This window comes from Mytilinidion resinicola (genome assembly GCF_010093595.1).
Source record: "Mytilinidion resinicola strain CBS 304.34 unplaced genomic scaffold BDZ99scaffold_11, whole genome shotgun sequence".
In the NCBI taxonomy this organism is placed as follows: domain Eukaryota; kingdom Fungi; phylum Ascomycota; class Dothideomycetes; order Mytilinidiales; family Mytilinidiaceae; genus Mytilinidion; species Mytilinidion resinicola.
In genome coordinates, this window is record NW_022985447.1 from 616,488 (window position 1) to 643,210 (window position 26,723).

The 26,723-nt window shown below is 53.4% G+C and overlaps 14 protein-coding genes across 14 annotated transcripts; 6 read left to right on the forward strand and 8 right to left on the reverse strand.

The window, feature by feature from the left end:
• Positions 1–61: 61 nt before the first annotated feature.
• On the reverse strand, positions 62–3,081 carry BDZ99DRAFT_41744 (uncharacterized protein). The gene is made up of 6 exons (XM_033716822.1): positions 2,316–3,081; positions 1,626–2,264; positions 1,465–1,576; positions 646–1,415; positions 370–586; positions 62–304 (listed from the first exon to the last, which is right to left on the reverse strand). The coding sequence occupies exons 1-6, from the start codon at positions 2,766–2,768 to the stop codon at positions 207–209; spliced, it is 2,289 nt and encodes a 762-aa protein (XP_033575864.1). The 5' UTR covers positions 2,769–3,081; the 3' UTR covers positions 62–206.
• Positions 3,082–3,917: 836 nt separating this feature from the next.
• On the forward strand, positions 3,918–5,348 carry BDZ99DRAFT_463759 (uncharacterized protein). The gene is made up of 3 exons (XM_033720141.1): positions 3,918–4,347; positions 4,414–4,513; positions 4,570–5,348. The coding sequence occupies exons 1-3, from the start codon at positions 3,969–3,971 to the stop codon at positions 4,982–4,984; spliced, it is 894 nt and encodes a 297-aa protein (XP_033575865.1). The 5' UTR covers positions 3,918–3,968; the 3' UTR covers positions 4,985–5,348.
• Positions 5,349–5,980: 632 nt separating this feature from the next.
• BDZ99DRAFT_354409 (uncharacterized protein) lies at positions 5,981–6,330 on the forward strand (the record flags this gene model as incomplete). The annotated part of the gene is made up of 3 exons (XM_033714582.1): positions 5,981–6,038; positions 6,096–6,154; positions 6,208–6,330. Coding segments are annotated over 3 exons (240 nt in total), but the record flags the coding sequence as incomplete, so codon positions are not given.
• Positions 6,331–6,606: 276 nt separating this feature from the next.
• Positions 6,607–8,305, reverse strand: BDZ99DRAFT_571759 (FAD binding domain-containing protein; the record flags this gene model as incomplete). The annotated part of the gene is made up of 5 exons (XM_033728128.1): positions 6,607–6,991; positions 7,047–7,216; positions 7,276–7,617; positions 7,682–7,891; positions 7,948–8,305. The coding sequence occupies 5 exons, from the start codon at positions 8,303–8,305 to the stop codon at positions 6,677–6,679; spliced, it is 1,395 nt and encodes a 464-aa protein (XP_033575867.1). The 3' UTR covers positions 6,607–6,676.
• A 560-nt stretch (positions 8,306–8,865) lies between these two features.
• On the reverse strand, positions 8,866–9,961 carry BDZ99DRAFT_463762 (NAD(P)-binding protein). The gene is made up of 4 exons (XM_033720142.1): positions 9,814–9,961; positions 9,472–9,756; positions 9,262–9,384; positions 8,866–9,188 (listed from the first exon to the last, which is right to left on the reverse strand). The coding sequence occupies exons 1-4, from the start codon at positions 9,859–9,861 to the stop codon at positions 8,883–8,885; spliced, it is 762 nt and encodes a 253-aa protein (XP_033575868.1). The 5' UTR covers positions 9,862–9,961; the 3' UTR covers positions 8,866–8,882.
• Positions 9,962–10,557: 596 nt separating this feature from the next.
• BDZ99DRAFT_41883 (uncharacterized protein) lies at positions 10,558–11,946 on the reverse strand. The gene has a single exon (XM_033716867.1). The coding sequence runs from the start codon at positions 11,758–11,760 to the stop codon at positions 10,819–10,821; it is 942 nt and encodes a 313-aa protein (XP_033575869.1). The 5' UTR covers positions 11,761–11,946; the 3' UTR covers positions 10,558–10,818.
• A 905-nt stretch (positions 11,947–12,851) lies between these two features.
• BDZ99DRAFT_463765 (uncharacterized protein) lies at positions 12,852–13,747 on the reverse strand. The gene is made up of 2 exons (XM_033720143.1): positions 13,075–13,747; positions 12,852–12,985 (listed from the first exon to the last, which is right to left on the reverse strand). Exons 1-2 carry the CDS (start codon positions 13,557–13,559, stop codon positions 12,979–12,981), a joined length of 492 nt encoding a protein of 163 aa, XP_033575870.1. The 5' UTR covers positions 13,560–13,747; the 3' UTR covers positions 12,852–12,978.
• A 481-nt stretch (positions 13,748–14,228) lies between these two features.
• BDZ99DRAFT_463766 (uncharacterized protein) lies at positions 14,229–15,178 on the reverse strand. Its single transcript, XM_033720144.1, has 2 exons — positions 14,451–15,178; positions 14,229–14,397 (listed from the first exon to the last, which is right to left on the reverse strand). Exons 1-2 carry the CDS (start codon positions 15,152–15,154, stop codon positions 14,391–14,393), a joined length of 711 nt encoding a protein of 236 aa, XP_033575871.1. The 5' UTR covers positions 15,155–15,178; the 3' UTR covers positions 14,229–14,390.
• Positions 15,179–15,685: 507 nt separating this feature from the next.
• On the forward strand, positions 15,686–16,989 carry BDZ99DRAFT_463767 (integral membrane protein-like protein). The gene is made up of 3 exons (XM_033720145.1): positions 15,686–16,125; positions 16,219–16,760; positions 16,811–16,989. Exons 1-3 carry the CDS (start codon positions 16,057–16,059, stop codon positions 16,863–16,865), a joined length of 666 nt encoding a protein of 221 aa, XP_033575872.1. The 5' UTR covers positions 15,686–16,056; the 3' UTR covers positions 16,866–16,989.
• Positions 16,990–17,521: 532 nt separating this feature from the next.
• BDZ99DRAFT_571765 (uncharacterized protein) lies at positions 17,522–19,128 on the forward strand (the record flags this gene model as incomplete). Its single annotated transcript, XM_033728129.1, has 3 exons — positions 17,522–18,082; positions 18,235–18,736; positions 18,791–19,128. 3 exons carry the CDS (start codon positions 17,522–17,524, stop codon positions 18,880–18,882), a joined length of 1,155 nt encoding a protein of 384 aa, XP_033575873.1. The 3' UTR covers positions 18,883–19,128.
• A 670-nt stretch (positions 19,129–19,798) lies between these two features.
• On the forward strand, positions 19,799–20,695 carry BDZ99DRAFT_477412 (uncharacterized protein; the record flags this gene model as incomplete). The annotated part of the gene is made up of 2 exons (XM_033722114.1): positions 19,799–20,353; positions 20,417–20,695. 2 exons carry the CDS (start codon positions 19,799–19,801, stop codon positions 20,693–20,695), a joined length of 834 nt encoding a protein of 277 aa, XP_033575874.1.
• Positions 20,696–22,237: 1,542 nt separating this feature from the next.
• Positions 22,238–23,854, forward strand: BDZ99DRAFT_571767 (uncharacterized protein; the record flags this gene model as incomplete). The annotated part of the gene is made up of 4 exons (XM_033728130.1): positions 22,238–22,720; positions 22,782–22,832; positions 22,924–23,428; positions 23,489–23,854. 4 exons carry the CDS (start codon positions 22,238–22,240, stop codon positions 23,554–23,556), a joined length of 1,107 nt encoding a protein of 368 aa, XP_033575875.1. The 3' UTR covers positions 23,557–23,854.
• BDZ99DRAFT_521385 (uncharacterized protein) lies at positions 23,797–24,802 on the reverse strand (the record flags this gene model as incomplete). The annotated part of the gene is made up of 4 exons (XM_033725618.1): positions 23,797–23,998; positions 24,058–24,467; positions 24,519–24,612; positions 24,678–24,802. The coding sequence occupies 4 exons, from the start codon at positions 24,800–24,802 to the stop codon at positions 23,797–23,799; spliced, it is 831 nt and encodes a 276-aa protein (XP_033575876.1).
• A 601-nt stretch (positions 24,803–25,403) lies between these two features.
• BDZ99DRAFT_488749 (Frataxin) lies at positions 25,404–25,918 on the reverse strand (the record flags this gene model as incomplete). Its single annotated transcript, XM_033722930.1, has 2 exons — positions 25,404–25,676; positions 25,739–25,918. 2 exons carry the CDS (start codon positions 25,916–25,918, stop codon positions 25,404–25,406), a joined length of 453 nt encoding a protein of 150 aa, XP_033575877.1.
• Positions 25,919–26,723: the final 805 nt, after the last annotated feature.

Below are 26,723 nucleotides of genomic sequence, written 5' to 3' on the forward strand. Positions count from 1 at the left end.
GTAGTCATCCTAATGTAAACAGCTAGCAGTTTTTCTCTTCAATGCGACGGCCACACGAAGTTAATGTCGGTTCTCTTCTAGCAGACTAGATATTGCTCTTTATCCCTGAGAGATGCCAACTTGGAGAATACTGGATAGCCGTCAAGCTATTCGATGTTAGAGCTCGCTAAGTTTGGTGAGAAAGCTAAATCGTGAGGGGTCTCTAATCAAGCGTATGCCTCGTTGAATAGCTGTGGGATCCACTTGGCCGATACATTGATCTCCGTGGATGGGGACGCGTTTAGCTTTTCAGCGAGGGATGTTCCTGGTCGCGTTTAGTACTCTTAGTCCTCGTCATGTCGCAGTCGAAGGTCAAATGGCAAGACTTACGCTGCTGATCTAGAAGATGCACGGCGTTTGTGACATAGTGAACAGAAGTTGGATCAAGCTTTGCCTGATGAATGAGCTCATCAAGATTGTCGCGCGCCAATTGAAATGGTAAGAAGCCTCGTAGCACGCAGCGAAAATACTGAAGCATTACCCCCGCAGAGACTTCCCACTCCTGTACTTGACTCTTCACCACATAGCTGACCTGACTTTCGAGCATCTGCGTGGCTATTAGTCAGTACTGCGAGTGTAGAGTCGGAAAGAGCAAGGGACGCTTACCGTTTTCCTCTTGGATCTGAGGTATCCCAATGCTCCATCATGAATGTACTCTAGATTGGAGAGCAAGATGAAGAACGTAAGGAATAGCTCGTACCACGGCTTGATGCCAGGTTGAAAGATCTTCCTGCGAATTTCTCTCAGGAGCTCTTTCTGCACCTTGTTGATGTACTTGAGGATGGCAACATCTAATTGGTGACCCATTGCCTGTGGGATTGGTCGATCAAGGTTCCTATCGTATGCAGAATAGCCACATTCGCCGAATCGGCGATAGTCAATTTCGTCAATCCCGCGAATATCCCCGTTTATTGCAGAGCCGAAGCCCTGAGACATGATTGCGCCACACTGCATTTGTAGAGCCATCGTGATCATGGAACTTCCAGGACTTGATCGATACCTCATGGCTTCTTCATAAGTGGTCGCCGTCAAAGGGTCGCTCTGTGAACGATTGAGGATCCACCTTTCCATTTCTGCCTGGTTGTCGGCGATGAAGATCTCGACGTCTTTTACTAACGATTCAGTGTCGTAGATGGCATAGGGCTGCGTTTTAACCCTCTGGGGACTTCCGCCTACTTGCCAGTGGTATGTGGTGGTATTCAAGTCATTTGACGGGTCTTCTCGATAAGTGCGAAAATGGACAGCGATTTGGGACCCGCGAATTGGAATACAGCCAGGCAGGTTCCATTGAATGTCCATTCTCAAGCATCTCTCGTCCACGTTGATCCAGCGATAATTCTTGAAGGTAACGTTGACTTGGTTGAACCGCCCGTTGCCTTGCATAAACGTCAGCTGGGATACAAGAAGCCAAAGGGCAGGCCTTACTGTGTCGAACAAGACTGACGGAGTCCAAATTCGCCCTAGAGCATGGCTCCAGAAAAGAGCGAGCACTATCGGTGACCTTCAAGCATCGTTTGCAGGGGTTATTGCCATCGCACTAGACTTGTCAGTCAGATAATCAAGTTGACTAGAAGACTCCACCATACCCCAAGTTTGTATAGCCTGCAACGAATACACGGCCCATTTTTCCGCATTTCAGCAGCCTTAGCACGGCCCTCGTCACTCATTTTGCCTTTTCGTTTACAAACTTTGGACTTTGTTGCTCGCTGGGTAAAAGAAGACGCAACTTTGGGAAGCTTGGGTCTTGACGAAGTTTGTTCCTCGCTAATGGACTGTATGGGTGATTGAAGAGGGAAGAAGGGCGGCGAGTAGGAGGTGGCGGTCTCAACTTTGTGTAAGGGCGAGTGAGACGCTGTGTGACTTGATCGAAGGCCATCCACGTTGACCCATTCTTGGTCATCAGAATCGGAAGACTTCTCCTGTATGGGTGTGTTTGAAGCGCTCGGCATGCCACTAACCACGTCCCATGACGTACTAGATAAGCTGCCTGCGCTGTTGGCCAGATGACCAGGTATACCGGTGGCATTCGCGTGGCTCCAGTGCTCAATGTAGTGTTGCGTAGGCATGAGACTTGTGTCATTGTCCGGTTGGCTGCATATTGGCGGCTGCGGCTGATACTGCTGGTGGCGTAGGAACGACGGTGGTTGCAGGGGGTGAGGAGGTGACACGAAATCGGGGGAATGTGAGGCAAAGGGGAGCGATGCGAAGGTATTGATGGGGTGATGCTGCTGGTGTTTAGCATCGTGATCTCGGGGACTTGACAGGTGAAAGTTTACCTCTATATCTCTACTAGTCTCAACGGACATAGTGAGAGTATCGCCTCCTCTATGCCCATACATAGGGGCTGCGCCGAAACCATATCCATCGCCTTGAAAGCCCGGGTACTCCACACCAGTGAAGCCGGTCTGCTGGAACGTCTGTTCTGGGAGGTCAATTGGAAAAGACGCAAGTCCGGTGGGCGCGCCAGGTGCTTCCTGGGCAAGACTCGTCGCGTACGACGGGGCCCACGGGATGGCAGACAGTCCAGGAGCGGCGTCTGGCGGCAAGTAGAGCGGTGCTGTGCTTGGTTGCTGCTGGCGGGTCGAAGCATACGGGTTCGGGTCTTCCTCACCGTTCAGCGGCTGGGACTGCTGGTGCTCAAACCACACGGAGGGGTCGCCAACTGAAAGTTGCATAGTGTCCCCTCGGTGGGCATCCGATACGGGCGGGTGCCAGTGGTGGACGGTCATGGCGGGCGACAGATGGCGAGCGGTGGGGCAAGAGGATTCTCAGCGGGCTCCAAGCGCAGGAAGCGTCCTGTGTAACCGGTGAAGAGTCTGAATAGTCATGCTATGGGGCGCTGGGTCGGCGAGTGGTGCGTCGGGGGGTCCGTCGGCGGTGAGGGCGGGTCAACGTCGTGATGCTGGGGACGAGGATGCGGCTCTGCGGCGCTTTGAGGGCGATGGAGGTTGCACGACGCAGTCCGAGAGCGCTCCGAGCCGGGCACAGACAGCAGCAGAGTCGCAGAGTCGCAGCGTGGCTTCGCGGTCGCTTTCGTCGCTCTGTCGTCGCTCTGTCGTCGCTCAGCGTCGCCCCTGGGCAGTCAGGCGGTGAGGGCAAGCCTTCGCCGTCGCCCAGCCCACGGAGCTGAGGCGTGGGGGTCTGGGGGTGCGAACGGCTTCTCGTTTCTGTCAACCACACAACGTGCGGATCCCCCCCGACGCGCTGTTGGAACCATGCCAGCCCCGTCTGGGCCCTCTGCGCGGTCGCCCTGCGCCAGCGCGACGCCATGGCGACACAGCAGTGCCGTCCGTGAAGCCAGCGCCCCCGGCATGCAGGGGCGCCAGGTCTCCAGGCTGGCCGTGGCCGGGTTGCGGGCGTCTTTCACCGATCGGCCTCAACCTCGTCGACGACGCATCTCCAGCGCGCCGACTCCTTGTAGCTTGTAGCACCGAGCGACCATGTCTCATGCGAGTCATCTGCAGCGCGATAGATACCAGCCCGTCCGGCGAAGCCAATCGAGCGCTGCCAGAACGTGCCCGGCTATCCTCGCTGAATGGGATATGTCTTGCCCTCCCCTTGGGCGCGGACAGCCTGCCTCTAAAAAGCAGATGCTGTACGGCCCGCTGCATTATCTATCCGAGGGGAGCGGCCAAGTGCCGACGGTAGGCCATCGCGGCTATAAGTAACCTCTATATCCATATCCTGCTTCTTCTCCTCTGTCCGCGACCTGTGCCTATCTCCTCCAATTGGCAGTGACTATGCTGGCACTGCCCTTCACCCACTCCGGAGCTGCCAACTCAGTGTGAGAAGGTATGCCAATCGACGGTACCGTGCCTCAGACAGTGACTCAAGCCTCTGGGTACTCATCTTCAATCATAGGGTGACCGCGCCGTGCACACGACCCGACGACATCGCCCCTGCTTCACCCTCAGCGTTCACATTTCCAAATGGACCCCCAAGTTCCTCAGCTCGACAAAGTGAGACTCGCGACTCTTGACGACTTGCCCCGAATAGCCATCGTCGCCGCCGCCGGATTCTTCTACTCCCCTGTGTTCCAGTACCAAAGGCCGCACTATGAGGCCTATCCTGAGGACACGATAGCTAGCTATTTCTTCGAGTACGAAGCCGCCATGCACGACCCCAACGCCGTAGTCCTCGTAGCTGAGGACATCCAAGACCCTCAGGAGCTAGATAAGGCCTACAGAGCATTGCACGATATCACTTTGTCAACGTGCCCACCCACGCCGGGCAAGACCGTTATCACTGGAGTTTCGAGCATCACTCTGACGCCTGGCTCCATCTGGTCGGGCCGCTTGCAACCTACTGGCAAGTAGTTGTTTCTTTTGTCGTGCATGTCCGCTCTTAGCGCAGTTCTGACCTCAACTATCTCAGATCTTGTGCAGAAAAGCCCCTGTGAAACTCCACTACAACGGGACCAATGTTCAAGAGGCGGCGAGCTTTACTCCAAAGCTACCGCTGCCGCAAAGACTAAGTAAATGAAACCCACGCCACTCTCTACAACAGTCGCTTACGCTTCACTTCACGCAGGTACTTGGCCCATCGCATGAAACTGGCCACTTTGGCAGTCCATCCAGCCTACTGGCGTCGAGGACATGGCTCGAACTTGACCAAGTGGTGCACCACGCTTGCTGATATTGAGGGCGTCTCAGTGGGCGTTTCAGCGGCCAAAATGGGAGTCCCTGTGTTTGCAAAGGCCGGTTTCATGGAACAAGAACGGGTGCAGATCGCCGCGTATCAACTACCACGTGATAGTGTTGTTTCTTTGGGCGGCGGCAAGCAGCCCGACCAGATTGAAGCCATCGAACTCTGGATCGGAATACGCCAACCCGTCGGAACGATCTCAACAACCGCAATGTTGCCTCTTCCAAAGCCTGCTGGAACTCAGACGACCCCGTGGACGTTTTGGCGAGCTTGGAACCGTTTCATAGGCCCGGAATGCTGATAGTATCCGCTTCCGAAGTAATATGCATGACTGCCCAAGGGGGCATCATTTAGCGGCGCATTCAACTACCCTTCTCGGATTTCTTATGGAGGCTGGTTCCCTCTCATACATATTGTACGGCCGATCATACACGGCCTGACCCCACGAGACCTCCTATTTCATATAGATTACTGGTTCTGGCAACAATAACGAGCCATGCACGTATGCAACCATTTTCGTTTCATAGCGCTAGAGAACTGGAACCATTCCCTACCAGGGCCTGTGCTGTGAGCAGCAGCACGCGAATACTGACTATCGGTGACAGGTGCGTTATCTTTCGGCTTCGATATGTTCTCGTGGTCAAGGTGTCATGATAGATCGATTGGTCCATTTTGGATCCCGACACAGCGGTACTGCCCTGAAGCGACACCACGTTTTCTAAGCCCCGCGCTTGGCGAATAGCATCGTCAGCAGTTTCTCAAGCCCACCATGTGTAACTGTACACGGAGCCGCTGGCAGGCGTGACGGCAGGGCTCCGAGGGCTTGTGCTACGGTAACGAGGCCACGTCGTCAGGTATGATACTTGCACATGTTCCGTTGTCCAGGACTTCTTGACACGTTCCACAACAGCCCCGTCTCATCGGGGGTAGCTACTTCAGGTGGCTATGTGTTGACAACCGATTGCTTCATGTAACACGAGACTACTCCGTAGAATGTTCGCCCTACCGGCAAACCCATAAGCGACTCCGCAGATGCTCTGACACCTAGAAATCCGAGATCTACAGCAACTAAATATTACATGCTCCTTTTAACTGAGCAGCCTAATAATCACTCAGAATCTCAATAGCAGTCGTTCCAGACCACATCACGTGAATTCGCGTTTCCGAGTCGTGATGTCATAATGATATTGACACTCCCCTCTCGCACTCCCAACCGCGTCCCTCAACCTCGAACAACCCAATTCCACTTCGAACAACCGCATTCTACCTCGAACATCCCAGTTCTCACTACTCTAATATGCCTTCAAGCAAAGGAAAGCCAACGGATCCGCAGCTGCGCGAGAAGGTGAAGAATGGTACGCCCAATCGCGCGATACCCGAACTGCTACGAGCGCGACGCTAATCCTTCGCAGACGTCAAGAACGAGACAAACAAAGATGGCGGCGGGAAGGGCCAGTGGAGCGCGTGGAAAGTGTGTATACCATACGCACTTATTCCAATTGACTAGACTGACATGCGATCAAGGCTGCAAAGCTCTCCAAAGAATACGAGAAGAAAGGCGGCAGCTACGAGAACGAAGCTGGCTCGAAGAACGAACCAAAGACAGGCGCGCCACAGCATAAGACTGATAAAAAGAAAGATGCGGAGCTTAAGAAGGCGAAGGCGGACGAGTCCGCCGAGAAGAGTGAGGAAGAGGGAGAAAAGGAAAACGCGACGCCCAAGGAGAAACCTAAAGCGAATTCTAGTGAGAACAAAAGCGGTTCCAAGTCGAATGTGACGAAGAAAAGCGAGGCTAGGAAGAAAGCATCAGCCAAGCAAAAGCCGATGGCAGAGGGCACGCGCAAAAGCGCTAGACAAAGCGCGAAGCGCAGTACGGACGATACACAGGAGGGTTCCTCGAAGAAGACTAAGATTTGATTGGCAAGGGCCATTCATGCAATTGACAGTTTGTTTTCGTATTCCTTTTCTTGGACATCTATCTGCTATACCATGTTTACGTAGGAATTTTATATGCACCTCTCAGTCTCCCTTTCGGATCCACCGCTTTCTTTACTTTTACCAATCTCTCCCAGTTCGCGCCAAACATGGCTTTGGGGTCATGGAACACTTCGAAGTCCCTAGGTATCAGGTCTGAAGCTTTGCTCTCTGGGCAAATTGTGGTTTGCGCGTCTGCAAGTCCTTTCACGGCTTTGGCATGGACTTCCGGCGAGCAGCCTTTCAGGCCACCAGTGCCTAGTTGCATGATATGACGGTTGCTCGGACGAGGCCATGCGGTGTCTTCCGAGGATTTGGTCGAGTTGAAAGCCGGCTACGCTATCGTCAGTCTCTATTGTTCGAGAAATGAGAATAAAAAGAAATCATACTCTTTGCATGAGCTCCACGAGCACAAATGTCCCGGCATTCAGCAATGGTTCCTCCGCCAACAATTGATCAAACCAATTCCACGTCCTATGAATCATTGCCTCGTCGAACGCAGGGATCGTTATAGCAGACATCATCTGATTCGTGAGTCCTCTCATCGCGTCAAGGTTATCTATATCGATTCCGTCAGTACAGTCCACATAGCAAAATCGTATTCCAATTCAAGCTTACCACTCTGCCTGTTCACATCCCACAAACTCATCGACTTCGTCGCATCAGTCGCGCCTTCAATCTCCAGCGCCCACTTGAACCCCGCCTCACTCCGCCCATGCTTTTCGCCATGCGCATCATACACGAGAATCGCCACCCCAGGCTGCGTCGGCTGCCCTGTAAACGCGCCCTGCGTAAGATCAAGACAGAAGAAGTGCATCGCCATCTTGGCATCATGACACCGTTCCGCAAACGCCGACTCCGCCTTCGCAAGCGCCGGGAGCGCGGAGCGAGGGTACATGATCATGCCGCTATAAACATCAGAAGTATACTTATACGCCTTCAGCTTGAACGCCGTAACCGCTATTCCCCCAAATCAGCATCCGCATTCCCTCAAGGAAACTGAATCATGGTAAGGTCAACTCACCCCCAAAATTCCCACCCCCGCCCCTGAGCGCCCACAGCAGCTCCGGCTCCACCGACGCCCACACAACGCTCCCGTCCATCTTCACGACCTGCGCGTCGAGCATGTTGTGCGGGTCCGAGCCCATGCCGTGCTCGGACGAGATCCACGACACCGCGCCGCCCTGCAGCATGCTCCCGCCCACGCCAACGTACGTGCAGCGCGCACCGACGACTACACGCCCCGCTTAGCCCCAGAATAATGGAGAGCAGCACAACGGAGACTCGTACCTGCGTAGTCTGGTGCCTCCGCTTCCATCTTCCGATCCACACTGCCCCACACCTGTCCCGCGCCCACGATCACCGTCTCGGTCGCTCGGTCGAACGTGACCTCGGAGAAGGCGTCGAGGCTGATCAGCACGTCGGACGCGGACGCAGAGCCGCAGCCGCCGCCGCGGATGGCGAAGTCGAGGTCTGTGGTGTTGAGGGCGGCGAGGAGGCGGGAGAGGGAGGCGAGGGAGGCGGGGCGGGCGACGAGGCGGGGGGAGAGGTTTTTCTGGGCGGACCAGACGAGGGAGAGGGGGGTGTAGAGGGGGTTGGAGGGGAGGATGAGCTCGGTGGGGTGGAGGAGGGAGGTTATGGTGTCCATTTTAGATGTTTGTGAAAAGATTGGATTGGATTTGAGTGATGTATGGTTGGGGTGTAGAAGGGAAGTAGGAGAGAGTAGAGAAAGCGGGGTATGAGCGGTAGTTAAGGTAGCGTACTGTCTTATAGCTGGCGTATAGGCTCAAAATATTACTGGTGAGACTCATGGCATTGGTACCTGTGGGACTAGGGCTTAGTCAGATTGGGCGATGGATGCGGTAGGATGTTAAGACGGAGTTGTGTTATTGGGCGCTTTAGGAGCCTATCCTTCATGTTTTGGTTGATAGAAAGAGCCGTTTGATGGCTTGTGTGCATTGAATGAAATGTTGATTTGTAGCGTTGAATCCCGAAGTGCGAGTCACTAGTCATGTCCTCACTACTTTCGACGAAAGTAAGTTCTCATGGCGACAACATAGTTATAGTAAAACGTGAACACCTGTGAACAGATTAATATAAACCACAATCCAATCCTCTCCTCTTTCAAGCAACACTTTTAGCATCCTCTCCGTCTAATCACTCACTGATTCGAACATCCCCTTCTCCCACCCCTACCCCTATAAGGCCCCCAGCGCTCCCCTACCCTAGAACTTCTCACAAGCCGGTCTCATATCCAACTCATGCGTCCACAAACACGGCTGCTGCCGATGCAACCACAAATACGTCTCCCCCACCGCCTCGGCACTCATCTTCCTCCCACTCTTCTGGTCCGGCCCCTCCTCATCCTCAATCGCCCCGTTCGCAATCGTATGCACAACATGCACCCCCTTCTCACTCATCTCCCGCGCCAGCGTCTGCGCCAGCTGCCGCACACTCGCGCGGCCCGCGCCGTACGCGGCGTACTGCGCGCTGCAGCGGAGCGCGCCCAGCGTGCCCGTGAAGATGAGGGTCTGGTGTCAACCAGTCAGTCCACGACGTCCAAGCACTTTTGGAGAAGAGGCGGGGTCGAAGAGAACCACTTACCCCCTTCTTCTCTCCGCCCTCCGAAAGCGGCGTCTCGCCATGATCCCCAAAAAACCGCGTCAACGACTCCTGCGCAAACGTAAACGCACCCCCGACATACGTCTCCAGGCTCTCCGTGAACTCCTGTAGATCCATGTCATCAGCCTCAACCCCTAAACAAGAAAAAAATAACCTCCAAAGCGTTTCCCAATCGCGGTTTAGAGCACTCACGTCATACCCCACCTCCATAAACGGCTTCCGGCTACTATGCTTGACGCTGTACACCGCCACGCGCAGCTTCAGCCCCTGGAAGCTTGCATGCTGCTTGATCTCTGCGAACGCCTTCTTCAGCGCGTCTGGTGACGTGTCGGTGGGGAAGGCTTCGAGAACCGCGTCGGGGCTGGATTGGCGTAGAGAGGTGCAGAGGGCGTGCAGCGGCTCCGGGCGGCGCGCGAGGAGGGCGACGGCGAGGTTGCCGTGGGAGGGATGGGAGAGGATGCGGGCGATGCCGGCGCCCTGGGGTGGGAGTTAGTTGGGGGAAGGGGGGAGAGGATGGAAGGAGGGGGAGGGTACGGTGTTGGGACCGGCGCCGAGGAGGATTGCGAGGCCGGAGGGGGGCATTGTGGGAGATGGGGGTTGGTTTGATGGATTGAAGGGTTTTAGAACGTGTGTATATAAGTCTTTAAGTGCGGGCTGACTTTTTCAATTTGTATAAAAAATCAGCGCCCAGCAACCCCGGAGGTAGCGGAATTACACCCCTTGATATCATCATCATTGGTGAGCTGTGGGGCGGCGGATCGTCACAGGGGAACGTTGTGGGGAATGCTTAGTTCGCACGAAACACCGTAGGTAGTACATGACTTCGACTATTGTGTGCAGATTACTTGAAACGACTGATTTGGACACTGTTGAACATAAATTGAAGATAGCATCTTGATAGGATTTTCTCCTGCGAAGTTTCATTCAGTCTGTGGTCCTATTTCTCGTTGCAAACCATGAATGCAGAACGTGATCCAGGGTTGGAAAGTAAAATATCAATCAGACCCTGAACACAACATCCTCCAAAACACAAACACAGCATCGTCCAAAGTGTGAGTAAGCAAGATCTAAGCTATCAATGAAAACTATCATCCAAAATATTCCAGTGCGCCTAGAGGGTCACCAACCACGCTCCAAACACCATACCATACGCCCCTACCTCCCTAGTCAGTTCCCCTCAAAACAACCCCAAACTCCCACACACCGCTAAACAACTTCCCACAATCCACACTCCTAACCCCCCCTAAACCTAACACGACATCACCCTCTTCCCCTCACCCTCCCCATCACCACCTCCCTTAAGCCCCACCTCAACACGTCTCCAGCCCAAGTCGCAGCATCGTCTGCCTCCGCCAGTACCGGCACCAGCGACAGCGGCGGCGTCCCCGCAACACCCGCCGTCGAGGATGTCGGGCTCCTGCCCACGAAGGAATTCGGCTCACCGACATGCGTCCGCCACTGCGCTTCGGTGGTTTCGTCGCCGCGCCCGAGGGATGTGCGGACTAAGACTGGGGAGGACTCTTCGGTGGAAGCGGGAGCCTATGTGAGACTGGTGGCGGAGTGTGCTTGGCTCACGTCTGTGAGATTGATTGGAGCGTTGATAGGTCGACTCCTTTGCTGCGTAGCCATCTCGTCACTGGCGTGGATGGAGAGGGGGCTTGAGGCTGTGAGGGCGTTTGGGTGGGGAACGGCGGCGGGCGGGAAGCACGTCCACCAGGCTTCGGGGGTGGGTGCTGGTTTGGTGGGGGATTCTGGTGAAATGGGGCAAGGGGGTGTGTGGTTTGGGCTCTCTGGGAGGACGGGGGATGGGGAGGATTCTTGAGGTTCTTTCATATGCTCCTTGCCGAAGTCAATGGCTCCGCGTCTGCGTAAAGTGCGGCTTCTAGCGGCAATCGTGTTGGGGTCTTCTGGATGGGAATTCGAAGCCATCTCCCCACTCGACTCATGGATTCGCGAGTTGGGATGTACCATGAACAACTTCTTCCTCCGCACGCAAGGGGAGGCATCTTCCTGCTCTTTTTTGACCACGCAGAAGCTGTCCAGCTCTTCCTGAATAGTCGGAAGATAGCTAAGAGGAGTCTGCGGAAAGTCGAACGAGGTACGAATAGGCGTCGTCGGTGGTTCGTCGTCGGAGTCCAGACTTAATCTGCTATCTGGGATGATGATTGATAGACTAGGGCGACCTTTAGGATTCACAGAGTCGACTCGAGATTCTGGTCCAAACGTAACGGTCTTCTGCGAGGGAGAAAGACCCGTGACGGGCTCGTTCACGGCGGCGCTGGTTTCCCAGCGTGGGTGGCGGAGGCTAGGTCGACCTGATGACCTTAATCTCTTCTTGTTGATTGATTTGGTCGTTTCAGTTGGCGATGGGACAGTAGGTCTAGCCGGCGCGTCCGTGTCGTTGCTGTCTTTTGTAGGGTTGCCACATGAGAATCGGTCCAGGCGCAAGACACTTGTGAGAAAACGCCCAACGACACACATATCGTCATCAAGGTGGGCTTGGGAAACAGAGCGGGCTTTTGGACCGCTTTCTGTGTTGCTGCTATATCTGTCGCCTTTGGGGATGTTGTTACGGAGAACATAGCAAGGATGTCTCCTTTCCAGCCTGGCGATGTGGTCAGCTGCTTCTTTGCTAGGCCTTGGGATGTTGGGCAGGGCCAACTGTTCTCTGGCCTGGTCTCCATCCTGAGGACTGGAGGTGCCGTACAAGCCTCCAACTGCTGCACTGGATGGCGTCTTCTTCGTTTGAGCGTGAGGGTTAGACATGTTGAATGATATAAGACCGGTCAGTTGAGTTGCTGAAAATCATGGCATTGCGAAAGCTGTGGCTGTCTGAGAAGATAAAGTAACAGTGAAAGTTCGAGAGCTGGCCTTTTCCACCTTAAAATACACAACTGTGTCATCGACTGACTGAGTTTAGTGGTCCAGATGTTGTGAACCATGTTCTGTTGCTCGCGTTCCCCATCAGAGTTGAAGGAGGGGATGGAAAACCTGTCAATGTAGGCTGGAACGCGAACATGATCAGAACTGCGGCTGAGAATACCAACAGAGGACCCTAGATTGGTGTAGATCGAGACTGCGAAGCCTAGCATTTAACCCAAGGAGGATTTATCTCGTGGCGGAAGAACCATGGTTCGGTCCGTCCAGAGTATATTTGGAATCCCAGTAATGGGAGAAGCACGGAGACAACACAGGGTCATGGGAGAGATGGTCCATGCGGTACCGAAAGAAATTGGAGAAGACGAGCCTTTGATTTAGCGAGAAAAGGAAATTTGTGGGGAGCATCTAATAATTGCTCTTGCAACTGGCTGCACAAGATGAACCATGGAAACCGCCTGTGTGCACCTATCAGGAGCACAGGCACAGAAGTAATTGCTCGGTGTAGCAGATTGGCTATGGAAATCTCCACGGGCAAATACTAAATACCCGGGTACAGAATTGGCAGGACTCAAGCTCGAAGCAGCTGGGATGCAGAATAGAACCTTCTTTTATCTTGAATTATTTGCCGTGGACGTAGCCGGAAGCCAAACGCCATATTCGGTGCGAAAGAATCGTAATCCAATACACGTGCCCACTTCATAAGCCGTCATCAGTCGTCGTCCTCCACAATCCGACGCTGTTAATAGACCCGGATGACTGCGAAAGAGTTCGCAAACGGAGAGCGATCGGCTCGAATCGCTCATGCACTATTATTGCCTGTTATTCTCTGCCATAAGTAATCAGCCTGCGATTGGCTGGTAATGGGGAAAACGCAGGACGACAGGGTCGCAACCAAAGAAACTGCATATTACTCACAATAACGACAGCGTCAGATCACCTCGAATGCTAGCCTTGAGCTCGATCTCAATCTCGAGATTCGCCTCGAGTTTGAGCTTTAGCCCGTCCTGCTCATCCAAGCCGCCTGACGGCTTCGCCTGTTGCTCCATGCGATACGGTTGGTTCGGGTCCGTCCCCCGCATAGGTATCTCGCCTCTCATTGCTCTCGCCTTTGTGACGGGACCATCCATCGAGGTGCTGTCCGGGCCAATACGTTCGAAGGCCTGCATGCTGTTGAGCTCCCCGTTGGCATCAGCTTCCTCGAGGGCTTCTAGTGAAGCGGTTTTCATGTATTTGCCGTCTTCAATGCCCTTCTGAATACGGCGGCGGCGGTCTCGGCGGGAGGAGGATCGTGAGCGGGCGCTCTGCAGGCCGGCTTCGCGTTTTTGTTGCTTCTTGGCCTCGAGCTGCTTGTTCTGCTGCATCGTGGTGCGGGCATGGGGTTCAGAATCGGAGTCGGACATGTTGGATATGGGATTGAGAGACGTGAGACCGGGGGAAGTTTCTGGAAATTAAGGATAGATGTAGAGTTGTGGAGATCTCAAAACGGTGTGTATTGACTGTAGCACTGCGATGGAGGATGAGAGAGGGAGCGGGATACGAGAGAGGTGATGGTAAGAAAGATGGACGGGCCACTACCTAGACCAGCTCGCGGGCCAGGAGGAAAACAAGATTGAGCGATGTGGCGGCTGGCTGCAGCGCGTGCATGCGGTGATGCTTGCAAGACGGCCCAGTGGTGCTGCATGGGGGCTCCATCGGGACACGAGAATGTCCCCGCGCGGCTCCATCGACGATGCGTTGACGTCACGAGGCCCCCGGCCCGGCTGCCATCTGTAACGCCCGGAGCGACAGACGGCGGAGGTTTCTGAATCAGTGAATGGGGTGTGGAGAACTTGCGTCAGCGGCAAAAAGCGCGCCGAGTGCGGCAGGGGATGCGTGGAGAACAGCTGGTGTGTTGGTTGCGAATTCGAGGAGCTGGGAAGACCTGCTGAAGCTTGAGCACGGACGACTATAGTGCATTCTGTGCGAGGTCCTCCGCGAGCTTCAAGAAATTGAATTCGACGTTGCGGGCAAGGCACAGTTCAATCTCCAGGTGACAACTGGAATAAGAGGCAAATAGCTTTTCTATCTCGCGGTGCTGCGACTAATAATTACATCAATGGAACCCAACGCCGTCCCAACTCAGTGCATTTGTGATTAGCCCAATATTCATGACCACATTGACTTCTCCGCGCGAACAAACAGCATTGGATCCAGACCTGAAGCGTTGTGTACGAGTTTAGTTGCTTACGAGTTTAGTTGCTGTGAGAGCAGTCAGCGCATTGCTTGCAATCGTAAAGTCAAGATCCACTTACAGCAAGCCCAGCGTAAGATCACCGTGAATCTTCGCCTTGAGCTGGATCTCAATGTCGAGGTTCAGTTCAAGCCGCAGGCGCAGCTGCTCGCCTTTGCCGTCTTCGTCATCCTCTCCCTGACCCTGTTTCCCGCCGCCTGTCAGGCCTCCTACAGCTTGGCCTGCAGTGTCGCCGACCTGGTTGACAGCATTTCCAGCCGTGTTCTGCACCATCTCGCCGGCACCATTGACGAGCTCTCCACCAGGCGCATTCTCGGTGATGCCATCCAGGGGACCGCCTCCTTGCTTCTTCTGGCGCTGACGGTTTCGTCGCCCACCGGTGGCAGATTGATCAGAGCGGTAGTCGCTTTCGCTCACTTCAGCCGTGGCGCCGCCTCGTCGGCCACGGCCACGAGATTGGCGGCGTCTTGACTGTGTTTTCTGGGGCTGCGGTTCGGGCTCTGACTCCTCGGCACCGCCGTTGGTAGCTACTTCTGCGTCGTCATTCGCTTCAGCGTCTTCTTCCTCACTCTCAGGCGCAGGAGTGGGCTCGGGAGTGGGTTGTTGTTGAGGTTTCTTGCCGCCTAGCTTCTTCGGGGTCTTCTTCTCGGTGGTCTTCTTACTCGAACTTGAAGCGCCGGCCTTGCCGCCAACGGATGCGCCGCCTTGGGCCTGTCCCTCAGCTCCAACGGAGGACTGCTGGTCTTCGGTGGTCTTGTCGGCCATGTTGCGCCTGGTACGGTTTTGGGATGGAAAGTGGAGTTGGAAAGTTGCAGAAAGTTTGGAGACGACAGATTGCGAATTGATGCGAGAGTACAGAAGAAAGTGGAATTGGACTTGAGAAAAGAGACAGCGCGCAGCAACCGGTTTGAAGGTGAGTGCCGTCGACACCCCTGCGTACACAGGCCATCCCTCGCTGCACACTGACGCAACGCGTGCGTTGCGTGCCCACCGAGACGCGATCCGCGGGGGATCCCAGCAGTCGGCTGTGGAAAACAAGTCGCAACCCTCGCCGCCATCTGTTCTGGAAAAACGTCCATGCGGATCCCGTTGCGGCCCCTGCTGCCCACCCCGCCGCTGTGCGTGCTGCCGTGGCGTTTGGTCCGCGGAGCGTGCATCACCATGTTACTGGTGAAACTACAGCCGTGTGGCCGTGTGGCCGTGCTTGCGATTCCGCCGCGTGCACCTGCTTTCCTGTGGCCTAATGATGTAAGCTGCGATGACGCTGGCCAACTTCTTGGCCTTTCTGTGGCGTCTCATCCATCATCTGTCCTGCAAACTGGTCCTTCGGCTCCGGGACGACCATCGCGCCGGCGTGGCACCCTTCGGCGAGTTGCCGACTTGGAATGCTCGATAGCATCGCACAGCATCGCACGATTCTGAAATATACATCATATGAGAGAGCACAGCGGTGATGCGACGTCGTGGTGGTTGGGCACAAAGCCTCATCAACGGGAGCCAAGACACTGGGGGCGCTAGACCGGCATCGGCTCAGATGGAGCTAAGTACCGAGGTAGAATAGTTCCCCGTCTATTCTTGGATGCCGACAACGGCCTCAACACCACGTCTTCCATCTCTAGAACCGCCTCTACCACATCGCCAGCTCTAAGTAGTTAGCTTCCATCAGTATGGCAGCCCAAGACCAGGTAGCTAAGGGGCGCATCATTCCCCACATGAACAGCGAACATGGTGACTCGGTATGGCCCCTTGTTTCAGTTCTTGTCCAACGGCATAGAAATCACGTCGATGAAGAAGCAGTCTGTGGATGGTTGAGGCTTACCATCTCCCAGATAAGCCGCTACCTGGAGCACTTCCTCCACGTATCCTCCTTCGCAGCCCGCAATGCCAAGCTCGAAGATGTATCTTTCTCTAGCCTCACCATTCGCTCTTCCGGCGGCCGCTATACGGTCCCACTGGCTCCGCCTCTCGCCTCCTGGAGCGAAGCCCGCGAGCGCCTTATCGCCATGGACCAGGAGGCTGTAAAAGGCCTTGACCGGAGTCCAATCACCGTGACCACGTACACACGTCCGCGGGGTTGGCATTTGGGCGTCTTTCTCGCTTGCCTCCTTGGCTACTTTAGTTTCTCGCGCCCAGCGAACTTCCAACCGGGGAGCTACTTGTATGAGATCCTCCTGAAGCACGTACCGAGTTTCGCCGAGTTCATGGCCCCGAAGGCGTACATTGCGCTGGCTTCGATGGTTGTGATTCATGGGACTGAGGCTTATCTCATGGCAACGACGAAGCTGAGGAAGCATTCGGTGCCGGTGGGGAGTTCGTTGTGGTGGACGTGGATGTCCTCGACGTTTATTGAGGGCTTTTGTGCTTTTCAGAGGTATTTTTGTTCCGGAAGCAGTTCTGTAACCCTTGTACTGACGATGGAAGGATCGATGCCATTGTGAGGAAGAGGACTAAGGAGGTTGAGGGAAAAAAGCATTGATAGCGTTGCATTAGGAACGAAGCTGATCACACGAAACTAAAATGAACGACGATGATTATGGCATGGGAGAGGTATGAGGAGCTTGTAGCTTGTGGGTACTCGTTCCAAATAGTTCTGTGTACACTTTCTTGCCACTGCCAAAGGTACTCCAGCGTGCTTTAAGAATTCTGGGCGAGATAGGACTTGATCGTGCGGAACAGTAGGAAACTTCCTTGGGGCACCTCATGCGGCGCTATCTACAAATCATTTCTTGGATCTCGAAGCTCTTAGCTGGACGATTTCCACCGATCTCCGGTGAATCTAGGTATCGAAGTAAAAATGTGGGTGTCTGAGCACCTCGTAAACGTGAGATCCGTAGCAGCGGCTCGATAGGTGTCGTGAAACAGATCTGTGCACACTTATCTACCGCTGTCTGAGGTACCTCTACACACTTTCACCAATCCAAGTAGCACGAGAATCTACCGATTTGAACGGTCGGTAGACTCGTTGGGCCAAGTCAGCTGCCGCTATCCGCGAATCTCACTTCACCTTAGCCCCACTTCGCCGACGACCATTGCTCCTTCCTTCCTACTCTCTTCTTTCCTCTATCACTCTCTCACCAGCATCTCTACACCTTACAACAGCGCCTTTTCCATGATCACGACGAGCCTCACAAGATGAACGCCTACGATCCCGTCTTTAGTTCGCGAACAAGCACGGGAATCACCTGGGGCATGCCAGTTTCCATCGTCACACTGGGTGCTAGCCTGGATAGGTTTGCTAAGCTTCTTCCTCAACTACAGACCCTTCGTCTGTGCCATCGGTACGGCAAAGGTGACGACGTGCACCTCACAAAGCTTCCAAACGAGCTACTGGACATGGTCATCAACGAACTCTGCCATGTTGAGGCTCTCACTACGCTGCCGGAATGGGAGCGTGAATTGAAGTGTTTTGAAGGCAACTGCACTGCTATGTCTCACTTCGAGGGCCACGACGGGTTGGACCCAAATGACCTACTCTTGCAGTACTTCGAGCACGAGGACCCCTCATTGCTGCCGGATGATGTGAAGAAAATGCGACTGCATGAGGCCCTACTGGCATACCAGTGGCATCCACCCACTTCCGTGCGGGAGTCTCACCCACACTACCGGCGCAAGATGCAGTGGAAGCGTCGGCTTACTCAGTACGACCCTAGTACGTGGCCGGTTATACAACTGGGTTTCTCGAAGTACGACCAGGTGAGTACCTTCGTTCACCGCTGTCAGGAGCACGCCCATGGGTCCAAACCAACCGGACTCCATTCTCTTGCTGCTTGCTGTCAGCCTCAAGAGCCACCCCTCGCGGCGCCAACACATGATCAAACCAGAAGCGTTACTGACTCAAATCATAGATCCTCAAGACCCACTTCGGACTCGAAGCTTTTATTGCTCACAGGAAGGTACCAGACGAATTGCGCTCTACTTTCCCACGCGCAGGCTGGGACAGTAGTTGCAACACCACAGTGTGCTACCTTACACTGACAGAAGGAACGATCAAGCAAGATGCAGATGATGACGGATTTCTAGCCGAAGAGCCCGTCTCAAGCCCCTCTGGGTGGAAGAAGTACAGCAATTCGTCCTTCATGACATGCTACATGGACCCGGATCTGTTGAAACTTACGAACAACCAGAAGTTGCGCTTCAAGCATGTACAGAGCGTCCTCGGTATCGGCCCTCAGCTTCACATTACGAGGCTCACACGCAACAAGTCGGGCGAAGGTGGTGGACAAAGCGACGAGTCCGCCCTCGAAGCTGCCAAGACCAAGTTGAACGACGCCATCAACCGTCTCAAAGCGAGCAGAGTGCATGGCGCACGTCATGCTGCAGATGCTGTTTTGGAAGAGATTGAGAATGGTGGGTGAACGTTGTCTTCTTTACTATGCTTACTTAATTGCTAACAATGCACAGTCCTACTCCCTGAAGTCTCTGCGCTCATGGAGTGGCCAAAGCTTCTCAACATCGCCAAGACCACATTCGACCTGCGGGTTCGTCGTTACTGACGCTCTCTTGCCGGCACTTGAGGTGCTTCCGTGGGGCCTAAAATATCTGAGCAGGATGTAAAGTTTTGGGCGGTAGTTTTTGGGAGGGTTTCCAGAGGCTTTGGATCGATCGGCTTACACACTCAGGCGACCTCAGGCAGCGTCGATCATGTTGCTCCCTTCCTGAATTTTCATTGATTATCACGATGACATTGGAGTATATCTCTTTTCATGGGCATTTTGAAATCCACCTCATATCACGCAGGTAGATTTATCTTAAGTTCACAATCATTTCCTTGGTCTGTGCATACTCGTTCGCCACTGTTTGAGGTACTTCAACATATTTTCAGTGATCTAGATCGGATTTAAGGATTATGATCCCTCGGATCTAGACTGATTATGCCCTGCTTTTGACCGCTTGGCCGCCCATCTAGCCAACTCACACATAGCGCCCACTAGAGTGGTTTCAACCCACCAATGTCAGTATCCTTGATCCTATAAAATCTAGGCCCTCAAATACTTGTATCGAGTTCAATCATTGGGAATGTGAGTCGATCTGTGTCGTGGAGGTTGTGTGGATTACATGACTCCACCAGAGGCTTTAAATCGACCTCACCTCACTTCTGCTTCCATCCTCCTTCATCGCCACACCCTCCACCTCGACAGCACCCGATCGTGCTGCATCGGACCTCCGGTGAGTTCAGAGTCTCTTTTATGCTTCTTACATTGCTGATATCGCTTCTCTTTGATAGCAGGCTCGCGAGCGACGCGTAGTCCGGTGTTCGTTGCGCGGCTTGGACATTTCCAAGCGGGCGACATCGCATCTGAGGTAAGATGCATCGGTCTTCCATGCTTAGCCGAGCACAACGCGTCTAGTGTTGAACAGAAGACTCATGGGTAACGCGTAATCAGCCGCCCATTTATCTCATCGGACACGATGTGTCGTCCCATTACCGAAGCAGATTCGTCGGCCCAGACGGTCTCTGGCATCATTTGGGCTATGCCAGTCAACATCGCACAGCTCGGAGCTCACCTTGAAGTCTATGTCAAAGCAAATGTCACCACTATACGTCTATGCCACCGATTCGGCCAGGGTGGTGATGTCCACATCCACAAGCTATCATATGAACTTCTGGAGAAGGTTATCGAAGAGGTTCAACTACCCATTCGCGCAGCTGCGTTCAAGACGTGGAACAGCCACTTCCTCTGCTTTCAAGATCGTTGTCAATTATCGGACCATGCATGGAACAAAGACCCACAATCCAAACACTTTAACGAGCTCGAGAGGTCATCTGGAGAAATCCCGGACCCAGATCGCTGCGACAAGAGCTCGTACGAAAAGATAAGTCAGTACTGGTGGGCCAAGGCCGTTGGTCAGGGTGATAAGGATCCCCGCTGCGTTGCGCAGAGGAACAGGTGGATATCACTCATCTGCCAGTGTCCTACTACGGGCGATGGAACGAAAAAAGGCGCTTTCGTGAAGTACGATCAGGTAAGTTTCCAATCATTTATTACCTCAAAATTGAGATACGAGTCTTACGATGATTTGAAATAGATTTTAGAATCCGAGTTTGGCCTACAAGCACTCATATTCTCCCATGATGAATATCGAAATCTGAGAATTCAAAAGTACAGCCCCGGTTTCCGCAAACATGACCAGTACCATACTACGACTTGTCACCTCATTCTCCCAGCAAAAATGTCTGAAATATCATGCCATATGAAGGCCAACGACCTGCGGTTCCTGAATGCTCATCGGAGATCTTCAGCGATCGCTATGGAGACCTTGTTGGCAACACCCTGGCTACCTTTTTCATCGACCCATCATCTCTGAACATTACGGATGCACAGAAGTTGCGCTTCGGACGAGCGAAGTGATTACTCGGCCTTGTACCACTTGTTTCATACACGCAGCTTGAGGATACCTTATCTGCTTTTTGTCCAAAAGATGCCAACAATGGGATCGAATTCAGACCGAAGTTTGAACTAGGCTCATACGACTATTGGAAGAAAGAGGAGGTGGTTGAGAAACTTAACGCTCGCCGCGCGATGCTTGATGCCCATAACAAGAGTACGCTTCCCGTCTCCGATTCCTGTATAGTCCTAGTGTGTTGAGCAGTGATTGAGAAATCAACCTGGCCTCAGCTGCTCAACTTTGCAAAGTCAGACTATTATAAGGCTGGTAAGCAGCTCTCTGGTAACGGAAGGGTCAGCATATGGCCAGTCAAACGTGGGATTTTACTTTGTTGGCTACGAAATAGCTTGCTTGGATGATATTTTGGCAGCCAGTAACACGTTTCTTTTCACTCCTCTCAGCTCGCTCGAACTCAGCTGAATGCTCAGCTTGCCTGTTGCTTGCCACCGTTGCCATCTGCAAACCTCTCTTCTCTCTTCACTATGTAGCCACTCGTTAGCACCTCAATACAACTCATGCTTTCCTCACTGATCCTTTGCCCTTCCTACGCCAGCTGCCATATTTTGTGTTGCAATTTTTAAAGACTCATTCGTCAACTGGACCTATGAGCTGAGCTCGGGAGTCGGCATGGATTGCGAAACGAGTCCGATTCATTCAGAAAGCATTTCAACACCAATTCTAGTTCATCTACCAACATGATAGGAGTCGTTTAGAATCACAGTGATCTGGTCTAGTCTATGTGGATGTTTCTACCATACTCATGAGCAGCATCGTCCTAAAGTGTAGATGGAATATTGATCCTTTCTGGACGAAGTACCGGCAGATGGGTCCGCATACACTTCATCACCACTCTTCAAGATACTTCGAAGCACTTTCATATCTCGGTCGATATACACAATAAAGACACTCCCTCCGCGAACGTCCTACCGCGCAGCAATTGGATCCTGAGGATTCGAAAGCTGGTTGAGCTCTCGCCAGCAAGCAATCCCCATTTCATCCAAATTTCTGGGATTGAGCTGAAGCATCCTGAGTATGTAGCAAGAATGTCTTTAGAAATTTAGTTTTACTTCAGTATCGCGCAGATACAAAAGCCGGTCTATATCGCACTGGTAAGCACCTCACGTGGTCAGAGATACATCTGTTACTCCTTGCGATGGTTTAGCTCACATTCTGGACACTCGAAGGACATGTCAATCAAAAGAACGCTGAAAAGCATTTCACATGTAGTTCAAGTTTTTCAGGCCGATCTGAAGCAGTTCCAAGAGCTGCAGATTATGTCCAGCACTTGAAAGTTCGCGGTGTGATCACATGACGCGGTGTCGTCCTTTCCATTTCACCTCACCTTCAACCTCGCATCTTCTTTTCTCACCCCAACAGCAATTAGTCTTTATCATCACCCTCTTGATAACACACCCGTGGCTGGTAATTGTGCCCAAGATCGACGCCGCCTGAAGTCCTACAATGTGTCGCCCACCGAGCCAGTCCGACGCTCCGGCTCAAATAATTTCGGGGCTCATCTGGGCCATGCCGGTCAGGATCTGGCAGTTGGGAGCTTCCCTCAAGATATACATGAAGTGCGCTCCTGCGGTTGAGACCTTGCGACTTTGTGTCAAGTTCGGACAGGGTGACGAAGTACACATCAACAAGCTGCCGGTAGACCTTCTGGAGGAAGTCGTCGACCAGATTTGGGCTCAAGCACATCCAGATAGCATCGAAGACACGCGAGCCTGGATAGACGGCCTGTCTTGCTTTCGGGCGGAATGTTCAGTCCAGAACCACCTTCGCGGGGAGTATCTCAGGAAGGCTCAGATTGAATACTTCTCTGAGCACCTTGTCCTTCAGTCCGGATGGCCTGAGAATCCGGACAAGTGGGCCCTGTACAACTTCATAAAAGAGAAAAAGAGATGGAGTTTCAACAACACATACTTGGGAGCAGAAGAGAAAGTTCAAAGTTCAATGCGACAAGCAAAAGACAGAGTGGATTCGTCAAGTCTGTCAGTGCAAGGCCAACGAGAGGGAGAATCTTGCAGAAGGCAGTTTCGTAAAGTATGACAAGGTACGTTGAATCTTATTACGCTCGCGTGCCGCCCTTTCTTGTTGGTCGGCATATCAAGATCTTCAACGCTGACATGAGGACCACTCATTAGTTATTGAAGGACTTTGGCCTTCAGGCAATGATCATTCACCACTCGGTAGAACCAGAAACCTCATGGAACGGAATGCTTGAAGGCACTGGTTACGACCGCATGTACAACACAACATGCTACCTTGTTCTCCCACCGCGTTTGTCCAAAGAGTGTAGACGAGATGTTACAGCACCTACCACTTACATCCCTGGTCTTGTGCCGCCTCATATGTCGGGTGCCCCCGATAATTTCCTGACGAGCTCATTCATCGACATGTCCTCACTGGCGCTTCGAGAGAAGGATAAATTGCGATTCGGCCGTGTGAGACGCGTTCTAAACTTGACCCCCTACGCCCACCTTTCACAGCTTAAATCAACAATCTCCGCTCACTCCGCCAGCTTCGAAATGGACAATGAGATCTCTGGGTATATGAAGCGACCAGGAGAAATACCGCCACTATATACACGAACCGAGAGGGAAGCTCGGAGCCAAGCTCGGCAGGACGAAAATGAGCTGCACCGAAAAAGTAAGGTTCTCAAGACTCCCATAAATAGGCCTATTTGCTAACAATGAGTTAATTGCCCAGAGATAAGGGAGACTACTTGGCCGCAACTTCTCAGCTTGACAAGATCAAACCTCCTATTCACCGTTTGACCACTTGACTACTTGACTATGCCGAACTCCCTCCAAGTACCCAAGCGGTAGCAAGAAACGCCAACAAGGAATATTCCTACTGCTGAAGAGCCGGGAAGGGAACAGTATCACTTAGATGAGCTTCTGGGTATGCTAGAAAGACCTCGAAGCACCCTGAACAGTAGGGGAAAAGAATACACAAACCAAGCAATACAAACCAATACCAAACCAAATGATCAAGAATGGTATTCCTTCCATGCTCTACATCGTCGAGATCCGCAACCCCTCCAGCAACCCAACTGCCTCCTCAAAATCCCCCCCATCCACCTTTCCCCCCGCCACCTCCTCCACCCACGCCCTCCCCTCCCCCAGCTCCAACCCCCTCCCCCTCAACACCACCCACACAACCGCCGCCGCCACCGTCCTCGCGTCAAACAAATTCGCAAACCTATAATCCTTACATCTAACCCCCTAATTAGCCTCCCTATCCCCCTCCAATAAAGAGAAAGAGAGCAAACCTACGCCTCAACACCCACCCCCCTACACGCCCTCCCTACGCCTGTCTCCATAAACCCACACACGCCCACCTCCTCCCTCTCCCCCCTCCCCCACTCGTCAAAATCCACGTCCGCGGTCCCCGCCTCGCCGACCGTGCGGTCGAGATAGCGCGGCAGGAAATCCAGCGGCAGCGGGATGTGCGCGTCGAAGCGGAGCACCCGTAGCAGCAGCAGCTCGGCCGCGACGACGGTGCGGCGCAGGCCGGCGTATGTCTGCGAATTGAGCGTGAGGGGGACGTAGGCGCGCGTGTGGGCGTGCAGCAGGCGGTGCGCGGGCAGCAGGAGGGCGCGCAGGCGGCGCGGGGACTCGGTGGTTTTGGTGGCCAGAGAGAGGGCGGCGAGGGTGAGGGTCTGGGATTGGGGGGGTTTGTTGAGCTAGGGGTTTGAAAATGGGGGGTGGTGTGGGGAGGAGAAGGGGGGACGCACGTGCGGATCTAGTTTTGGCGCGTCGGTGGCGGTTCGGGTGTATTTTGTGAAGCGGTTTATGTAGATGAAGCACATGGCGATGGTTTCGGGAGGGCTGTGAGGGGGGGAAGGGGTGGGTTAGTGGAGATCGGGGTTACTTGAGGTGTGTATGGTGCCTACAGGCGGAGTATGTCTGCGAGGAGGCTGGCGAAGGACCAGTGGTCGGTTGGTTTTGGGAGGGCGATTGTTGCATTGTTGGAAGAGGTCGGATTGGGTTTTGGAGGAGCTCGGCTAGGCGAGGCCATTGTGATATCGTGGAGACGGGTGACGTTGATTTTGGTGAGAGATGTCGTGGTGTTGAGGTGCACCTTTTATCTCCGAAATGTTCCCAATCGCCGGACTAGACGTTTATTGGTACAGGGGAGCTTGGCCTCCAGAACCTCACGAGCTGATAGGATATATAGACTAGTGAGGCATTTCCTTAACGCCTGCTAGGTGAGCTGAAGTTTGTGTGTCTTAACTATTTTCTAGTATATCGATGGCGACTTTCCGGAAGTATCGTGACTATGGAAGGGTCTAGCTCTATTGCACAGCGCATATATACCACTGCTTTCGGAAGCATACTTTCTTTCATTAGTCGTCATGGGGGCTTAAGTTGGAGTCTAGTCAGGCGATAATCGAGATCACCCAATTAGAGGTGGAATTTATACGGACTAAGATGTTGGTCACGAAAAGGTCCTCCATGCTAGCAGTGATGCAGAAAGTCTGAACATGAGCTTGAGTCATGACAAGTGACATCAAAAGCGTTGATTTGCTGATCCTACAATATGTTGCGTCCTTAGCCCTTTCAGACGCTAATATTCCACCTCAGATGCATCGCCCCGACATGGGCGTGATGCCTCAGTGCTATTTCGTCGTAGCCGACGCAATATCCTGATCAACGCCCAGCTCAACTCCAAGTTCCTTCTTTAACAAAGCCGTGAGCGATGTACCATCACGGAGATAGATCCAGTCTCCTATGCCTGAGCCTTGCTTCTGGTTCATCGACTCACCCACAACCACCCAATCGAACCGCTTCGGTCCGGACAAGGGAGAACTTAGCCAGATCTGCTTGTTCGGAGGCTGCTTGTTCAGAACGTATATCCCTTTCGAAACAATTGCGACTTCGAGGACTCCGGACTAAATTCGTGATGATGGTTCAGTGTTGAACTAAGAAAAAGCAAGGAAGAGGGAGAACCTACCGCGTATTCGACCTCTAGATCCTGTCGCTTCTCCTGCTCTTGCTCTAGCCTGTTCACCAGCTCTTCCAGATACGCATCCGCGTGTTGATGATACTCCTCGTACGTTATGTCCGTTGGCTCCTTGGCCAGGCTCTCGTGTGCTTCGCGTTCTGGTGGTGCCGGGTCGGCCGAGTCTGGCATTAAGCCATTGCGGGTAGTTGATGAGCTGAAAGCTCTCGCATTGGAGAAGATGGATGTGCTTCGATTCGCGGTCGCTACCGAACGTGAATGTAATCCGGAATATCGGACAGGGGATTGGACGGCTGAGATGGGAGAGACATGTTGCTGGCGAAGATTCAATCGAAGGGATTGGCGAGCAGCAGGAGCCCTGAGGCGGAGGACTGGCTTGGAGAACATTGCTTTCGTAGAAGTTAAGGTGGACGAATGGCAGGTATGGTGTTTGGTTGACGAACAGCCCAGCTCTGGTAGGGTGATGACGGAATCTGGAGCTGCGGGCAAAGGTGCGGAGGAGCTTTGACGCTACGAAACGCCCCGCAGAATCTCAACACCGCGTCGCCAGTTCTCATCCATTATATACACGACAACGACCATGATCAATGCGGTCCTCGTCTTCAACAACTCGGGACAGCCGCGTCTCACCAAGTTCTATACCCAGCTGGTATGCGCTGTCCCAAATGAATCCTATATCGCCCTAACAAGCACAGGAAACAAGCGTTCAGCAGCGGCTGATATCAGAGATCTTCACCCTCGTCGCGAACCGACCCAACTCAGCATGCAACTTTCTCCCGTACGAACATCTATACTACCTCGAAGCTTGTTCTGATCCATCTCAGACTACCACCGCTCCTCGCCAGTAGCAGCAAATCCTCCACTCCCACCACCCCACACAACGATACCCCTTCGCTCGTCACATACCGCCACTATGCGACCCTCTACTTTATCGTGATATCCACCTCTACCGAGTCGCCCCTAGCTCTCCTGGATC

Bases quoted from the DNA above. Each gene is read 5' to 3' on its own strand.
- BDZ99DRAFT_41744 (XM_033716822.1), bottom strand. From the start codon at position 2,768: ATGACCGTCCACCACTGGCACCCGCCCGTATCGGATGCCCACCGAGGG. The intron at 2,265-2,315 runs GTAAACTTTCAC...AAACACCAGCAG, and splicing joins AGACTAGTAGAGATATAGAG to CATCACCCCATCAATACCTT. The intron at 587-645 runs GTAAGCGTCCCT...ATAGCCACGCAG, and splicing joins TCAGATCCAAGAGGAAAACG to ATGCTCGAAAGTCAGGTCAG.
- BDZ99DRAFT_463759 (XM_033720141.1), top strand. From the start codon at position 3,969: ATGGACCCCCAAGTTCCTCAGCTCGACAAAGTGAGACTCGCGACTCTT. The intron at 4,348-4,413 runs GCAAGTAGTTGT...CAACTATCTCAG, and splicing joins GGGCCGCTTGCAACCTACTG to ATCTTGTGCAGAAAAGCCCC. The intron at 4,514-4,569 runs GTAAATGAAACC...CACTTCACGCAG, and splicing joins ACCGCTGCCGCAAAGACTAA to GTACTTGGCCCATCGCATGA.
- BDZ99DRAFT_463762 (XM_033720142.1), bottom strand. From the start codon at position 9,861: ATGCCCCCCTCCGGCCTCGCAATCCTCCTCGGCGCCGGTCCCAACACC. The intron at 9,757-9,813 runs GTACCCTCCCCC...CTCCCACCCCAG, and splicing joins TCGGCGCCGGTCCCAACACC to GGCGCCGGCATCGCCCGCAT. The intron at 9,385-9,471 runs GTGAGTGCTCTA...ATGGATCTACAG, and splicing joins TTATGGAGGTGGGGTATGAC to GAGTTCACGGAGAGCCTGGA.
- BDZ99DRAFT_41883 (XM_033716867.1), bottom strand. From the start codon at position 11,760: ATGTGTGTCGTTGGGCGTTTTCTCACAAGTGTCTTGCGCCTGGACCGA.
- BDZ99DRAFT_463765 (XM_033720143.1), bottom strand. From the start codon at position 13,559: ATGTCCGACTCCGATTCTGAACCCCATGCCCGCACCACGATGCAGCAG.
- BDZ99DRAFT_463766 (XM_033720144.1), bottom strand. From the start codon at position 15,154: ATGGCCGACAAGACCACCGAAGACCAGCAGTCCTCCGTTGGAGCTGAG.
- BDZ99DRAFT_463767 (XM_033720145.1), top strand. From the start codon at position 16,057: ATGGCAGCCCAAGACCAGGTAGCTAAGGGGCGCATCATTCCCCACATG. The intron at 16,126-16,218 runs GTATGGCCCCTT...ACCATCTCCCAG, and splicing joins ACAGCGAACATGGTGACTCG to ATAAGCCGCTACCTGGAGCA. The intron at 16,761-16,810 runs GTATTTTTGTTC...TGACGATGGAAG, and splicing joins GGCTTTTGTGCTTTTCAGAG to GATCGATGCCATTGTGAGGA.